This window comes from Phycodurus eques, chromosome 9 (assembly GCF_024500275.1).
Source record: "Phycodurus eques isolate BA_2022a chromosome 9, UOR_Pequ_1.1, whole genome shotgun sequence".
Lineage (NCBI taxonomy): Eukaryota > Metazoa > Chordata > Actinopteri > Syngnathiformes > Syngnathidae > Phycodurus > Phycodurus eques.
In genome coordinates, this window is record NC_084533.1 from 8,183,668 (window position 1) to 8,200,749 (window position 17,082).

Here is a 17,082-nt window from a genome sequence, read left to right on the forward strand (position 1 = left end):
GGTACATACTGTATTGTGTTGGCATGTCAAGTCTGCGCTAAGTTGCTCATTTAATGTTTAAGTTATTGGTTCATGTTGATGACATCGTTCTGTAACTTGTGTGGCGCACTATTACAACTACAATATAGTCAACATAATGGTACAATGATTAGTTACATTTTAATCATTTGCTTTAATTTGATCTATGTCCGTCGAAATACACATTTAAGTGACTGCCCGCAGTCTGTGGCGCAAGCTGGATCAAGGGCACCACTAAACTACACAACGGCAGGCGCACTTGCTTTTCTATTGATGGACTTCAAGATATGTGGTCAGTCATAATTATCGTATTTTGATGAAATTACTTTAACTGGTTGTTTGCTTCTATGTGTCCTGAGATTGGCTGGCGACCATTTCAGGGTGTACCCCGCCTCTCGCCCAGAGTCTGCTGGGACTGGCTCCAGCACACCCGCGACCCAAGTGAGGATAAGCGGTACAGAAAACAGATGAATGGATGGATTTCATCAAAGTGTTGCGTGTTTGGCAAAGCGGTGTGTCTCACCGGTGACATTTCAGGTTCAAGTGTCCTATATTTTCCAAATTGATCCAGAAGACTCAGGAAAACTCCATACTCTGTGATGTAACCAGCCTCATAGGTGGTTGCACACACATTCTGCGCTTACGCACAGTGTGTGGGCCAGAAGTCATTATGGGAGCATCCGCATAACTTGAAAGTGCGCAAACCAGATGGGTAAAAAAAAGACATGCAAGGAAGAATATGGCCCATTGTGATTAAAAAGGCTGTGAAATATTTATTCTCGTGCACTGCACTCCTGCTTGTTTTCCCTCAACCTATAAAAGACCCTTGCTGGCTGTGCAACATAAAGGCCAGTCTCAATTTGTTACTTAGATCGTGTGACTATTAGGAGCAGTAAGCGTCAACGTGTGAGCGGGCGTCGGGGATAAAACAGTCCCAGAGCTCCAGAGTCTCGTCGAGTGGAGGTGTCGGCTAGACCACAGTTGACAACTTGGACTGTCTTCTGCCTCTCTTCCTCTCCTAGTCTAACATCATACAGTATAGTACAACACCAATTCCAATGAAGTTGCGCCGTTGTGTAAAACATAAATATAAACAGAGTGTTCTTGAGCCCGCCCGACCGCCCACCTGGCCGCTCACACGCCCGCCCATCCATCCATCCATCCATCCATCCATTTTCTACCGCTTATCCGAGGTTGGTTCGCGGGGCAGTAGCTTTAGCAGGGACGCCCAGACTTCCCTCTCCCCAGCCACTTCATCCAGCTCTTCCGGGGGGATCCCGAGGCGTTCCCAGGCCAGCCGAAAGACGTAGCCTCTCCAGCGTGTCCTGGGTCGTCCCCGGGGTCTCCTCCCGGTGGGACGTGCCCGGAACACCTCATTGGGGAGGCGTCCAGGAGGCATCCGAATCAGATACCCCAGCCACCTCATCTGGCTCCACTCGATGTGGAGGAGCAGCGCTTCCCGACCCCTATGGCCCCTCTCACAGGTGGTGAGCCCATGGGAAGGGGGACCCATGTTACCCTTTCGGGCTGTGCCCGGCCAGGCCCCATGGGTGCAGGCCCGGCTACCAGGCACTCGCCTTCGACCCCCACCTCCAGGCTTGGCTCCAGAGGGGGGCCCAGGTTGATATCACAGTGGTTAAAAATCACTGCTCTAATACATTAGTGTTCTGTGAGAGGTCATCAGGTGTGCCGTGAGAAATGATCCAAGGTCACGTAATTGATCTGAAAAATATTTATTTTTTATCTTTCATTATGTCCCTCTACAAGAACAAGCGAAATTGGCACAATCCTGCCAGCTATCATCCCATCCCACTAATCTCCATCCCGTTCAAAGTTGTCATTGCCATCATCCTATCCTATCCTATCATCCCTATCTGGTATTTTAGCGCCGTCCTCAGCAAGCTGGCTTCACCCATAAGTCGCTCGTGCTCCGACTGCATCCTCGTCATCAGTGTCCAGTCCCAGCAAAGAAGGGAGTATCTTCAGCATTACGCTTACGTCGACCTCAAGGCTGCCTTTGACTAGCTGGACCAAGCAGCCTTGTGGCTTGCGCTTCAGGGCATTGGCATCCCCCTGAAATACATTAACAAACTGAAGGACCTCTCCATGGGCAGGATCCAAGCCAATGGCCAGTTGAGCGAGCCATTCTCCACATCTTCTGGCATGCACCAAAGATGTGTTGCTGCCCCAAACCTGTTCAAAGTAACGGTCGACTACAGGTTGCACTGCACTCTCGCCCGCTTCCCTGACTTGGGCGTAGAGTTTCATTCCACAATTACCGACCTTGCCCTCCTTGCCACTCTCATAGAGACCCTTGCTAATGTACTTGTGGTGATGGAAGAAGAAGGCTGTCCTCTTGGCCTAACCATCAGCTGGGTGAAGACAAAACTACAGTCTATCTCTGACTTTCTCCCACCTCTGGCTCCAGTGCTGCTCTCCAACACATAGGAGGTTGAGTCTGTCGACTCTTTTACCTATCTGGTCATCCTGTTAGACTGAGCCAGAGTTCTCCAGATGTCGCTAACTGGCTTGCAGCGCCTTCGGCGGGCTATCAAGAGTGTGGAAGAGCCCCCAAATCCGCTCTCCAATAAAGTTCCGCCTCCTCGACTCACTGGTACTCTGTGTCTTGCACTACGGTTGGCAGTCCTGGACACTCTCCGTCGCTAACAGCCGATGCCTCGACACTTTCCAAAGGAACTTCCTCCAAAACATCCACGGTATACTATGGCATGACTTCACCACCAACGAAGCAGTGTACGCCAGGGCCGGAAGCCCTGAGGCAGTCTCAATAACAGTCAGGTGCCGTAAGCTCCAACTCATTGGACATGTCACGCTCCTCTGTAACGACACTCCAGCCATGCAGGTGATCCAGGCAGCCTCCCAACTGCCTCGTTCTGGCTGGCGACGCCCCTGGGGACGTCCCAGGCTCTCCTGGGTGTCCCAGGTCACTGCGTTCTGCACCCTGTCCACCAGGCACAAGACTGGACTTTCTATCGGGAGATGTTTGCTGCAGCCGAACTTCAGCCAGGCACTGACTAGACTAGACTAGACTAGACTTTCTATAGCAGCAACGTAGAGTGACAGCCAGAACAATGAAATGCTCTTCCACTAGATGGCAGAAGGAACAATAAACCTGTGTGTCCACCATTGCCGTACATGCAACAGAATAATAGCTTTGTGTTCAAACAAAGTAAATTTGTTTTTGAAATCATTATTTCAGTATAGAGTATATAGGCTTACTGCCTGTGACTTTGTTTGGTGGTGTGAGTGACATTTTTCCAATTCAAAAAGTGTGCCTCGTCTCAATAATAGTTGGGAACCACTGATCTAATAGATACAGTGCTCAATTAGTCAAGTGAGAAAGGTGGGAACCGTAATTGCCTCAGTTCACAGATGCCATTGTTTACCACACATACTCTGCTGAGGTCTGTTCCTAACCAAAACAGTGACACCTACAGAAACAGTTAAACCAAAAAGGATTAAAGTGTGGAGACATACAATGTTATGAAGCACTAAACACGATCTTACGAGTGTGTCCGTCCATATTTGTGTTCCTAGGAGTTTGTGTTCTGTGCCTTATTTGTTCCTATCCATTCCATCTTCATTGTTTAGGTGCATTTCCTCCCCTATAGTCATTTTGGTTTGTTTAAAACTCACAATGGACGAATTAAACTGTGTAAACTGTATTCCAAAAAAGCATTTGTACAATACACAAAACATGTATTTACCAATAGACTGTAACAAACTAAACTAACTAACTAAGGTCACTAAAAATACACCTTTTGATGGAGGTAATAATTCCCCATAAAACAGCAAGGTGGCTGTCAGCCATTTTTCACCACCAACAGAAGCTCGTGGAATACGACAGAACCTCAGAACCTTCCAGTTAGTTAAACAATAATTGCTCCTCACGTGCCAAGGAAAAGAGAGGAAAAGAAAGCCGCGGAGAGACAGAGATTACGGACATGCACGACAGTGATGAAAATTGGTGGTGGGATAATGAGACTCGTTTTCTTTTTATCCTCCCATCCTGTCGCTCTGTCTCGTGCTCATTATTTAGATTGACTGGTTGGAGATTAGCTTCACAGTCTGCTGCTTATTAAAAAAAAAATAGAGTCCCCTTAGATGAGTTCATCAGGCTCTCCATCCCGCTTCTCCCTTCATCTTCCCGCCGGCTTTGCATCCTTTCAGCTCTTCCTTTTTTCCTGCCTCTCAGTTTGAACTACGTCCTCCCTACCTCCTCCATCTGTTTATTTTTCCACTCTGCTGTAATGTTGGAAAAATGGGGAAATGAGGAAGAGGGGGAGGAAGAAGCACAGGTTCAGACAGGGAGAACAATCAGAGAGCTAAAAATCCCTTTGAGACAAATGAAGCTTTTACAGAAAAAAAGGCTTTTCTTACACAACGTCCGCTTGATAGTCTTTATATTGTTATTTTTTTATTCCTATGCGAGCGCCTCACCCTGAGACAGAACACCTCTGTGGGCCTGAGCCACCAGATTGCATTATTTGGATCAATAAGTATGCTTGTTGGCGGACGGTAATGGCGAAGCCGCTGCTCGCTGAACACTCATCATGTGTCACATCCTGCGGCAAACAATGAAACGCTGGTACAGATGTACTGTGGGGAAGCAGAGCACGATAGTACCTGAGCAGAGCGCATTTGGCATTAAAACAGAATCAAGACAAAAAAAAAAAGATCAAAAGGATAAAAATAATAATTGTAGTAGTAGTGGTAATAAAATACTCCCCCTGATGCTATTACTACCACAACTACAACTATGACACAACATACTAATACTTCTACTACTACGACTACTACTAATAATAATAATAGCAATGTGGGCACTTGGATAATAATAATAATGGATAATAAGATCATAATACTTCCTCAGCAACGGACCTCAAAATGTCAGGATGTGAAATAACACCTCCTCCACTTTCATCCTGAAAATGGGGACACCACAGGGGTGTGTTTTCAGTCCCCTCCTCTCCTCCCTTTCTACATATGACTGCTCTCCTATTCAGCCCAACGATAGCATGGTCAAATTTGATGACGACACCACCTTTGTGGGACTTATCAGGGAAAATGACCAGTCAGTTTACAGGGAGGAGGTCCGGCATCTCAGGCATTGGCGTGAAATCAATACAGCCAAGACGAAGGAGATGATCACAGACTTCAGCGAATCCAAAAGAACTGAGCACATCGTCCTCTTCTCGGCTGAGAGGGTGGAAAACTTCAAGTTCCTCGTAGTCCACATTTCGGCAAACCTCACCTGGTCGACCAACATCTCCCATCAGGTGAGGAAAGCATGTCAAAGACTGTACTTCCTCAGGAAGCTCAGGTCCCCCAACACCTGCTGATAAACCATTATAGATCCACCATGGAGAGTCTCCTGACCTACTGCTGCACAAGTTGGTTCAGCGGCTGTACTGCGACTCTACGGGAGGGACCTGCAACAGGTGGTGAAAGCAGCAGAGTGGATGTACACTACCCACCTGCAGGGACACCAACCAACACTGGCAGACTACTGCAGAAAGCCAGTAGAATCATAAAGGATCACTCCCACCCCAGACACAAATTTTTGACCCCCCCTTTCCTCCACAGGACATGGAAGTCTAGAACCACAAGGCTTAAAAACAGATTCTATCAACAAGCCTCCGAAGTAAGAACTAAGGCTATATCTTTTTATGTCAACGCTGCAAATTGTGAGTTGTTTGACTGATTTTCATTGTTCCTGTGACAATAAAGATATATTCTATTCTATATTAACAATAATAGAAACAACAATACCTTTTGTGAAATATTTCAACATAAACTATATCAAATAAAATGATAATGATAAAACAAACATTAGTGCAATCTACAAAGTAGAACCTTTAGTTTGCATATTAACCCTCTGGTCTGTATCATTTGGGATGTGTCACTTCCTTGTTTTGATCCATTGTAGCTGTGTCAATGCTAATTTAATGAAACCTCCCGTGGGTGGGGATCTTTGTCTGATTTTGCAATTAGTAACTTCAGCTCTCAAAAAATATCAATAATAAACTCTTTACATCAAATTGTACCCTTTGGCTCTATTGTGGCTACATTTGGCTGATTGATCATGGAGAACATTTACATTTTACTTTATTATTATTACACATTTTAACTTAAAGGTCCTCTTCCATCAAAATCTATTTTTTTCTACTGTTTTCATGCATAACATAGGCCAAAATGAGTCTGTGACATGGTTTAAGTTTGACATCTGTGCGGTTTGTTGATTGAAGGCAAAAAGACAATAAACGACATTTGTTGTTCATATCCACCCACTCAACTCAGCTGAATGACAACACGACATTTTGAGCGAGCCAGTCTCAGCCATACAAACGGTATTTCAAAAGTAAACAAAAAAAAAAAGAATGGATGTTTGATACTAATGACAAGAACTGATGTGAGTTACAAACTTTATGCAGTAAAAGCAAATCACATTTTGAAAATGACAGACTTTCTGTTTCCAAAAATGGCCACAAACAAGGTGAAAGGGTAGTAAAATCGAACAAGGCCTGAATGTGTACTGTTGGCAACAGAAGTTGGAGTTGTCCAACATTTTGGCAAGTAGTTTGAGATCATAATTATCTGATTCTCAGCATTAATACATTGAAGGTAAAAAGCTGTTTTCTCCGCCACAGAAAACAAATGAGAAACCATATTTATTGGAGGCCCAGTGACCTGTTTCACACAGAGAAATAATGAATTCATACACAAGCAGTTTGTGTGATTAGCTTTACTAGTCCTGTGCGCGTGTGTCTGCAAAACTACATAAGAGTGCATGCTGCTGATGATGATGATGACAAACACCACAATGGTGACTCCGCTCTTAAAATACAATATCAGAAGGAAAGGAAGAAAGGAAAGCGGCATTTGCAGAGGGCGTAAAAAAATAAAAGTAATCCACTACTTATGAGTCATCTTCCAGCTGCTGGAGGTCTTCATCTGCCTACAGAGAGGAAGAGGAGGAGGGGGAACTAGCCACTCTCACAATGTATTCATCAGCGGAGTCTCTGTGGGTTCTGCCAAACAGAGATTAAGATTTGTAAAACAAGAGAAATTAAGCATTTAAGATCAGGATTAAGATTATTTGTAATGTCATGTACAGTAGATGCATACCTGAAATGTACCATCACACGAGTAATCACAGCAAACACAGTATTCGTCACACACGTGGAATAGAACCTGAGGCCTTTTGGTCACCAGCCACATATTTAACTGCCACTTGAAAACTGTATATTGGTGAGGTGAGTTTCTCGTGTTTTGTCCAACTTGGCTGAAAATACACTACAACGTGTTCTGTAGGCAGTGTCCCACACATAAGAAGGATGTTGTTGGGATTCATTTGTATTCAAATAGCAATACCACATTTTATTGAAACATACATACAGTAATTTGCTGATACAGTGCTGTGAAAAAATATCGGCCCCTTCTCAAATTCTTATTTTATTTATTTTTTTGCAGTTTTCACAATGTAATGTTTAAGATGATCAAACAAACGTAAATATCTGCCAAAGATCACCCAAGTAAATAGAAAAGGCAGTTTTCAAATTGTGATTTTTTTTTTTTTTTTTTAAGGAAAACAACTATTGAAAGCTACCTGGCCCTGTGTGGAAAAAGTAATTACCCCCTAAACATAATAACTTCTTGGTCCACCCTCAGCAGCAACATCTGAAATCGAGCGTTTTCTGTAACTGACAATGAGTCTTTCACATCTTTGTGGAGATATTTTGGCCCACTCTTCCTTGCAGAATTGTTTTAATTCAGCAACAATGGAGGGTTTTTGAGCATGGCCGGCCTTGGTCGTGCCACAGCATTTCGATGTCTTTTTTTTCTTTAAGCCAGTCAGAAGTTGACATGCTGATGTGTTTTGGGATCATTATCTTGCTGCAGATCCAAAGTGCATGTCAGATTGAGGTCACACACCGATGGCCAAACATTCTCCCTCAGGAGTTTTTAGTAGAGAGCAGAATTCATGGTTCCATTAAGTAGAGCAAACCATCCAGGTCTTGAAATGGCAAAGCAGCCACAGAACATAACATCACCTTTGACTGTTGGAATGATGTTCCTTTTCTCAAATGTGGTGTTACATTTACGCCGGATGTAACGAGACACACGCCTTCCAAAAAGTTCAACTTTTGTCTCGTAAAGCTCCCAAAAGTCTTGTGAATTATTCAGGTGTTTATTATTATTTTTTTTTTTTTGCAAAAGTAAGACAAGCCTTTAGGTTGTTTTTAGTCAGCAGTGGTTTTCACCTTGGAAGTCTGCCATGGATGGCATTTTTGCCCAGTCTCTCCCTTATCGTTGCGTATGAACACTGAGTGAAGGGAGGCCTGCAGTTCTTTCGATGTCGTCCTGGGTTCCTTTGCGACCTACTGGATGAGTCGTCGCTGTGCTCTTGCGGTAATTCTTGTAGGTCGGCCACTGCTGGGAAGGTTCCCCACTGTTCCATGTTTTCTCCATGTGCGGATAACTGGATGGATGACTTTGTGATCCTTTCCAGGCTGATAGATGTCACTTTATTTTTCATCTGTTCTTTAATTTCTTATCAATGCAATTGTGCTGCAGATTATTGAGATCTTTTGGTCGAATTCATTGTGTCAGACAGGTTCTGTTTCTGTGATTTATCAATTAAACAGGTCTGGAGGTAATCAGGCTTGGGTTTGGTCAGTGAAAATTAAAAGCTTTCCCAAAAATGTGATTAGCCACAATTAATTCATGATTTAACAAGAGGGGCATCTACTTTGTCACACAGGACCTGGCAACTTTGCATCGTCCCCTCCACCCCCATCAACAAAATCACAATTTGAAAACTGTATTTTATGTTTACTTGGGTTATCTTTGTCTGATATTTACATTTGTGTGATGATCTTCAAGATTAAAGTGGGGAAACTATGCAAAAAAATAAGAACTTAAGAACACTAGATGCACGGCTCAACTGACGGTCAGAGGCACTCAACATGTGGACTGGCCAACGGTTAGCCACTTAACAGCCCGCTGCTATCCTGAGACAACACCAGCCAACTCTCCACTAGTTGGCTGACTCCCACATCACTGAACAGGCCAGGCTCCGCCTTATAAAGTCACAGATACTACAGTGACGAATGTGCGGATGGTGACTCCAAGTGGACAAAATGATACCTGCACTTCACATGCATACTTTCTATTGGCATTATGCATACAGCTTTAAAATAAATAAAATATGTGGTCGCTACTTTGTGGATTTTCATCCATCACGGAGGGTTCTGAAAAGTAACCCCCGCGATAAACGAGGCACTACCCGAGTCACAAATAAACACGGTTACAAACAGTTAAATTCGAAGTTGTAAGGGTCTGGTGGTGTTAAATCTGACAAGGACAGTCATTTATAAAATAAGACACGGCATTTTCAAATAAATGAAATGAGGATAAGGATCGGATAGCTTTAGGTAAATGATTCCAGTCAGAGGGAGCTTTAAACTTTATTTATCTCCTTTTTGGTAGGGATTTTGGCAATGTAACATGCAGTTTACCTTCTGCTTAACAAGCTTCCATTGATATAATAAACGTGCTAATTCTTTGGTTTATTCTGTGTAAAAACAGACCATTTGAAATCTTGACCGGTACCGGGCCGTGAGGCATTTGTTACCGGGCCGCAGAGAAAGAATGACCAATATATATAATTTCTGTTACATTGAAATTCGCGGCTGGCTAATGGCGGCAGAGCTTAAAGAACGAAATAATTTCATAAACTAATTCAGATCATTACATTTACTGACAAGATTTGTCCTTTTGAACGAAACGTTGGCGAACGACACAACACTACATCAGGAGTCCTACTTAAAATACGGGTATATCGCAACAGTTAACTCTCACGCACCAAGTCCGCTCTGATACAGATACAGTCGTAGGTTTCTGCTCGACACGGGCAGAACTACTTTTACTTTTACTTTACTACTTTTTAGTTAAAAGTCTACTCTCATTTAGAAGCTACAGAGCTGCAGTCTGGTCCGGCTGCCTACAACAACTCCGACTCCGACGGTACGTGAGAAAAATCCCGACTCCTAACCGGTCCGCGGTGCAAAGAAGGTTGGGGAACACTGATGTAGCAGACAGTGGTTTCCTGGAGTCTCCACTTGTTGCCAGGCAACAGCTCAGTAAAAGTACAATGCGAGAGAAAATCTATCCCGGTTTCACTGGTAACTGTCGCATCTCGCATCTGTCTGCAAACTGATGAAAGAATATTAAGGCGCTTGACCACGTTGGTTCCCAGCTGAAGGGATTTAATGTATAAATATATATTTTTTGTCGGTAATTGCCGATTCTGCTTTGCTTCAATCTGAAACAGACACAAAAAGGTCTCAGCTTTTTGACCAGACTCTTGCAGCCTAACACTTTTGGTTTATTCGTATTATAGTAGTGTAGCAGCAAAAGTCTGCACAGCTCTGTTTAAATACCAGGTTTTTGGGATATATAAAAAAATCGAACCAAGAACATTCATTTCAAAACTTTCCCCACTTTTAATATGACCTATAATCTGTACAACCCAATTGAAAGAACATTTAATTGTTTTTAGAGGGCAAGAAAAAATAAACAACTGAGACAATTTGGCTTCACCGGTGTAACACCCTCCTTTACAGTCACTGGGAATGTTAAATGGGAGAAAGTACACACCTGCCACTATTTAAAGTCCCTCTTATTTACCCCAAATATTCACCCCATTCAGCTGTTCTATTAGGATTTTCCTGACATTTTTTGCTGTCTGTCAGAAGCCAGAAGGTTTTCTGCTAACACTGACTGTTATTTTGAACAGTTGATAATTCCATCAATGTTGCCTAAAGTCCCAATTCCAACTGAAGAATCATAAGAAATCCTCCAAAACACATGTAGGAAAATGTGTTATGGTCCAATGAGACCAATGTTGAATTTTTTGGCCAGTATTCCAAAAGGTACGTTTGGCGCAAATGCAACAGTGCTCATCACTAAAAGAACACCCGCAGTGAAGCATGGTAGTGGCAACAGCATGCGTTGGCGCTGTTTTTCTTCAGCTGGAACTGGGGCCTTGCCTTAGTCAAGGTGGAAGGAATGATGCAGATTTAAAAAATACCAGTCAGCGTTAGCACAAAACCTTCTTCAAAAAACTGTCAGACTAAGTCTACAAGAACATCGGAACTTTATTTTGGGTTAATTGAAGGCACTTTAAATGGTGGCAGGTGTGTGGTGACTCCCATTTCACGAGTTCAAATGTGACTGGTTAGTTATAAACACAGCCACATCCCCAGTTACAGTACTATCTTGGTCTTATTTTTCTATACTACAAAAACCTGGCATTTAAACAAGGATGTGTAGACCTTTGTATCCACTGTAAATGGAACACGCGATATGATGTATAAACTTGAAGTGTCTCCCACACTTCATGCATAATAATGATGCAGCGAAAACTCTAACTGTGGAAGCAGCTCTCTGTTGGCTGCGTCGACGATGTGGCCACAGGAAAGAAGAAAAACTAGAGTCTTTAATATAAAATTGAACACACCTGCTTTGATTTCTGCTCCAGTCGTGTAATTAATTGGCTTTCAATCGGACTGGCTTCTGTTTTTGTCTGCAGAATTTGTGAAGGCTTCTTGGCATTTATCATGTTCAGTTTGTTGTGTACTACTTGATGATCATCATTATTAGTGGCCAGAGGTGGCAAAAAGTACACATAATCTGTTCTTGAGTATAGACGATAACTGTGTAACAAAATACTGAGTTAAAAGCAAAAGTACTGATTCATCGCCTTTATTTAAATAAAAAACTACAAATTGAAATGTACTAGTATTTATTTATTTATTTTTTTTACTGTCAATTATATACAATACTCGGTTTGATAACGTGGCACAACAACAAAAAACCTGCACATAAAATAGTTTCCCTCTTTTATTAACTTGCATAGTGCTGAAAGGAAAAAAACAAATCCCAATGCAAAACAACATGGCAAAAGATGATAAATTATCTAATGATAACTGATAAAAATACACCTTTCTGGATGGAATGTGTTTTTTTCAGAATGGATTAAAAATTTGGAACACAAGAAGTTAGTGTTTTTTCGGCCGGCAAATGACAACACATTCGCCACAAATCAGTAGTTTAGCCGACAACATCAAAAAATGCTCTTAAATAAGGCGAAAGAGAATTTTTTTATGTTGTCCGCTACCAGATGGGGATAGGGAATATTTTGCCATCATTGTTGTTGACAAGCCTATTTTGATGCATAGAAAGTACATATATCTGTTTTCAAATGGAAGGAAGTGCACATCCCAATTCCAATGAAGTTGGGACATTGTGTAAAACGCAAATAAAAAAACAAATACAATGATTTTAACATCATTTTCAACCTATCTGAAAGACAAGATATTTTATGTTCAAACTATTAACTTTATTGTTTTTTTGGGGCATAAATATTCACTCATTTTTTTTTATTTGATGCCTACAACACATTCCCAAAAAGATGGGACAGAGGCATTTTTACCACTGTGTTACATCACCTTTCCTTTTAAACAACACAATATGCGTTTGGGAAGTGAGGACACTAATTGTTGAAGCTTTGTATGTAGAATTATTTCTCATTCTGGCTTGATGTACAACTTCATTTGCTCAACAGTCCAGGGTCTCTGTTGTCAAATTTTGTGCGTCACAATGCGGCACCCATTTTCAGTGGGACACAGGTCTGGACTGCTGGCAGGCCAGTCTCGTATTCATTCTTTTACTGCGAAGCCACACTGTTCTGTTGGCATTGTCTTACTGAATTAATCAGGGATGTCCCTGAAAAAGAAATTGCTTGGGCCACAGCAGAAGTTGCTCCAAGACCTGTATGTCCCTTTCAGTATTAATGGTGCCTTCACAGATGTGCAAGTTACCCATGCCATGGGAATCTACCCAGCCCAATACCATCACAGAGGCTGGCTATTGAACTTCACGCTGATAACAATCCCGATGGTCGTTTATCACTTTGGATCGGAGGAAACAACATCCATGAGTTCCACGAACAATTTGAAATGTGGACTCGTCAGACCGCAGCACGGCAGAGTTTCTAGTCGTTGTTAATATGCGGCCTTTGCTTTGCATGGTAGAGTTTTAACTTGATTTGTAGGTGTAGTGACGAATGTGTTAACTAAAAATGGTTTTCTGTGTGTGTTCCTGAGCTCATGTGGCAATATCCTTTCCACAATAATGTGTTTTTAATGCAGTGTCGCCTGAGGGATGGAAGGTCACAGGAATTCAATGTTGGTTTTCGGCCTTGCTGCTTACGTGCATAGATTTCTCCAGATTCTCTGAATATTTTGATGATATTATGGACCATAGATGATAAAATCCCCAATTTCCTTGCAACTTTACATTTGGAAACATTGTTCTCGCAGTTGTTCACAACTTGCTTGTAAACTCAAATGGACTGCACTTATATAGCTCTTTACAAAGCCTCACATTCCCCCACTCACACACACATTCATACACCAATGGAGGGCTGCTGCCAGGCCCACTCAGAGCACGTTAGAGTTCTCCGTCTTGCCCAAGGACACTTCGACATGCAGACAGTCGTAGCAGGGATTCGAACCAGTGACCCTTTTGTCGCTGGACAACCCGCTCTACCTATGGAGTCACAGCTGCCTGGGAGTTAAACCTTTTGGTTTTTAGCGGTGATTAGTAGTTGCTGGTAACAAGCTACTTAAGGAGACACCCCCAAAACAATTTGCTCACCATTTGGAACCCTGCAAAAATACAAGATGCTCATCTAAGGTTAATGACCATGTCCAAACAGATTACGTCCGGGCGACACGCGCTAATACACACTTTGCCATATACCTGAATTGAAGCTGCTGTTGAGACTCAGTTGGCTACACGATATAGAAACACATGATTGGTTGTGTGAACTGAAATGTTACTGAGAGTGAGAATGAAACCCTCCACATTATGGCAAAGGTGAATTGTTGTGTCCAACTGGGTGATGTGAACTTTAATCAACAGGTCTTGCTGGTCTTTCTGGCAGTGAAAAGAACAATCTGTGTGATTCTTGAATGTTAGGCTCACGCTATTCGTCTATCTTTGTGTTTTCACACTCTAGTTCTGGGGGAAATAACATTACTTGTAGATGTGTGCATAAAGATTTTCTTCGTAATATTGTATTTAATTGTGGAACGTCCCGCATGTGCAATTAGCGTGAGGGAGAAAGAGTGGTATTCATCACACCACTGTGTGTGTTTGTGTGTGCGCGCGTGTGTGTGCGTTCATGTGTGTGCTTACACGACTGAGAACTGACACCTTAACATGGAGGTTTTTGTGTGTCTTTGGGGCTGTGTTGTGCAGTGCAAAGGCCAATAAGATCTCCCAAGGCAAAGTCAATAATAGATGGATGGATGGACAGATGCAAGCAAGAGTAGGTATACATTTATGTAAAGTATGTTCAATTTGTAGCATTTGATACAAAACGTTCACGGGAATTTGTTAAAACCTGCACGTACAGTACAAACAAACAACCATTCACACTCATATTCACACCTTTGGACAATTTAGTCATCAATTAAACTACCATGCATGTTTTTGGAATGTGGGAGGAAACCTGAGTACCCAGAGAAAACCCACACAGGCACGGGGAGAACATGCAAACTGCACACAGGAAGGCTGGAGCCCGGATTTGAACCCACAAACATTCATGCTAACTAACCATTTGGCCACTGTGCCGCTCATAATAAAAGGTCCCATATTTTGTCTATTTAGACATCCATAGAGCGACTCTCTAAAATTGGCTTCGTGCAAAACTGTGAGTTTCATTAAAAAAAACTTGGTTTTGTCAATAGGCGATTGAGACAATATTACATCCCAAATATTAGAAATGTTGGTTTGGTAAAATACAGGACCTTTAAGTCATTTGTATGAAAATATTCCAAGAATTTAGTAGGATTTGACCCAAAAAAGTATTACACTACTGCAATTACATTACACTCTTAATGAAAATCATTTTATTTACAAAATATACACATCTGTGACGGTGCGCGCATGCACGCGTGGTGTGTGTGTGTGTGTGTGTGTGTGTGTGTGCGCAAACTTACCAACAGGAAAGTAGAGGGGGAGGTTGTGCAGATACAACTCCTGGTCTTTTGGCAAAAACACACAGAAGATGACTCTGTCCAGCTGACACAAGCACACACACACAGACACACACACGCAGACACGAACACACGCATCCACACACAATTGCTTTTAAATCACATGATGACATTGACGATAAATATTCATGCTCTTGATGTGTTCTTGATTGACTGTATATGTTTATGTTATGTTATCTATCAATGCTGTGCTGTAGTGCTGTCTTTTCATGAAATTTGCCAGAGCAAAAAAATGCTTAGAGGGCTAATATCCTCTTTACCTATTTCTCAAATCCTGACCATGCATTATCACTGTAATGTCTGAGCATAATTTAGGATTGTTTTCTCTGTTGTATGCGAGAAAGTGGGATTTATAGTTAGGCTGCTTTGTGTTGCTTATTGCCCGGTGCGGGAATTCAAGTCGCCCCGGAGCACAAAACACGTTTTTGCCTCGCAGCGAGCAGCGCAATGACAAGGTTGTACCAGGATGCGACCAACATCGGCACCTGGGCTGAAGCTCAAACTCTGAAAATGGCAAAACGGCCTCTAGAAAACGGCTACGAAATTCTAACAGAATATATGGAAATAAACTCCCCCTCACATTTTGCATTTGTTAGAAATGAAACTAGTAGTGGACCATTGCAACTTCAACTGTTCAGTGGTCAAAGAATTTGGAATTCCACCTACAATTTCAATAGAAATATGTGTTAAAAGTCAAACAAGTATTGTGGGAACATACGGAAAAATGGACTGGACAAACAAAGGTGCTCGACCTCCAGCGTTTGATTCCTCACCTTCCATTCTTTGTTTTTCAATGAAATATTTTTCCATTATTATAATCATCCTTATACAAATATAAAAAGAAGATAACCATTGACTATCTTAACTTAAAAACTATAAATTGTGATGAATGTGTACAGGCAGATTAAAGCTTGTCCTAAGATGTGAGTGGCTTCACAATAACTCACTCACTCGACCGATGTACATTAAGTTCTTCTTCTATTATTGCTCTCAACCAGTGGTTCTCAACCTGGGTTCGATGGAACCCCAGAGGTTCGGTGAAGCATTCGCAGGGGTTCGACTGAGGACAAGACACACATTGTGTGCGTGCATGCATCCGTAAAAGCCTTTTTGGTGGGGGCAACGTTCCCATCAAAGGCAATGTTATGTAAGTGTATTGAAAATAAATCACAACTTCAGTCATTTGGTCTTTTTCTCCTCTCCGGAAAGAAAGCATGCGCGCATCTGTGTTGGACACGTGTCAGTCCCGCAAGGAGCCAATTAAAAGGCAAAGTTGGCCCCGAGCACGAGCGTCCGGGGCGTGCCACTGAAAGTGCACGAACAGGATGTGTTGTACCAATCCTCTGTCTAAACATGGCGCAAAAACAACAGCCGTGAAAGGAATAATACCTGGAGGAAATGGTTGGGAAAATTGCCAATCATGCACACACTATTGCATGCATTCACACACACACACACGCGCCCACGCATGCGCGCGCACACCTTGTGGTGGTGCTCCTCGAGATACTCCCTCACTGTCGCCAAGGCCTCATGCACAGCCTGCTCAGGCGGATACCCTGCAAGCACACAACATTAAAGGATACGCACACAACTTGCGAGAGAAGATGCGGTGACCGATGTGGGTGTTGGGGTTAGCTTGTCATCAGCACGGCAGGATAGCGATCTGCTTTGTTCTACACGAGTGTGACACACTGGGCTCAGTGTTACGTCGCCTATTCCGCAGAGATAAGCTTGTTGTTACACGGTGTGCTTCTTCTGTGCTCGTCGACACCATCTGAATGTCGCAAACTGAGAATGTGAAAATGTATCAAGTGATCTGCTGCTACCCAAATACACAGAACACACTAATGAACCCAAATAGGATAACAGAGAAATCAAACTTTGCAAACATACAAGGAATGTATGTGTGCAC

At 42.6% G+C, this 17,082-nt stretch overlaps 1 protein-coding gene across 4 annotated transcripts in view; it reads right to left on the reverse strand.

Annotated features, from left to right (window-relative positions):
• Positions 1–6,504: 6,504 nt before the first annotated feature.
• The window catches only part of macrod1 (mono-ADP ribosylhydrolase 1), a 174,517-nt gene continuing 163,939 nt past the window's right edge, over positions 6,505–17,082 (reverse strand). For 2 of the 4 annotated variants that reach the window (XM_061685331.1, XM_061685329.1), the window contains 3 exons: positions 16,653–16,726; positions 15,114–15,195; positions 6,505–7,070 (listed from right to left, as the gene is read on the reverse strand). In XM_061685331.1, the coding sequence (XP_061541315.1) occupies positions 7,036–7,070; positions 15,114–15,195; positions 16,653–16,726 (191 nt within the window). In that variant the 3' untranslated portion in view covers positions 6,505–7,035. Of the gene's footprint in view, positions 7,071–15,113; positions 15,196–16,652; positions 16,727–16,749; positions 16,959–17,082 lie in introns of those variants that run through there. The other 2 variants (XM_061685330.1, XM_061685332.1) reach the window with 2 other exon arrangements.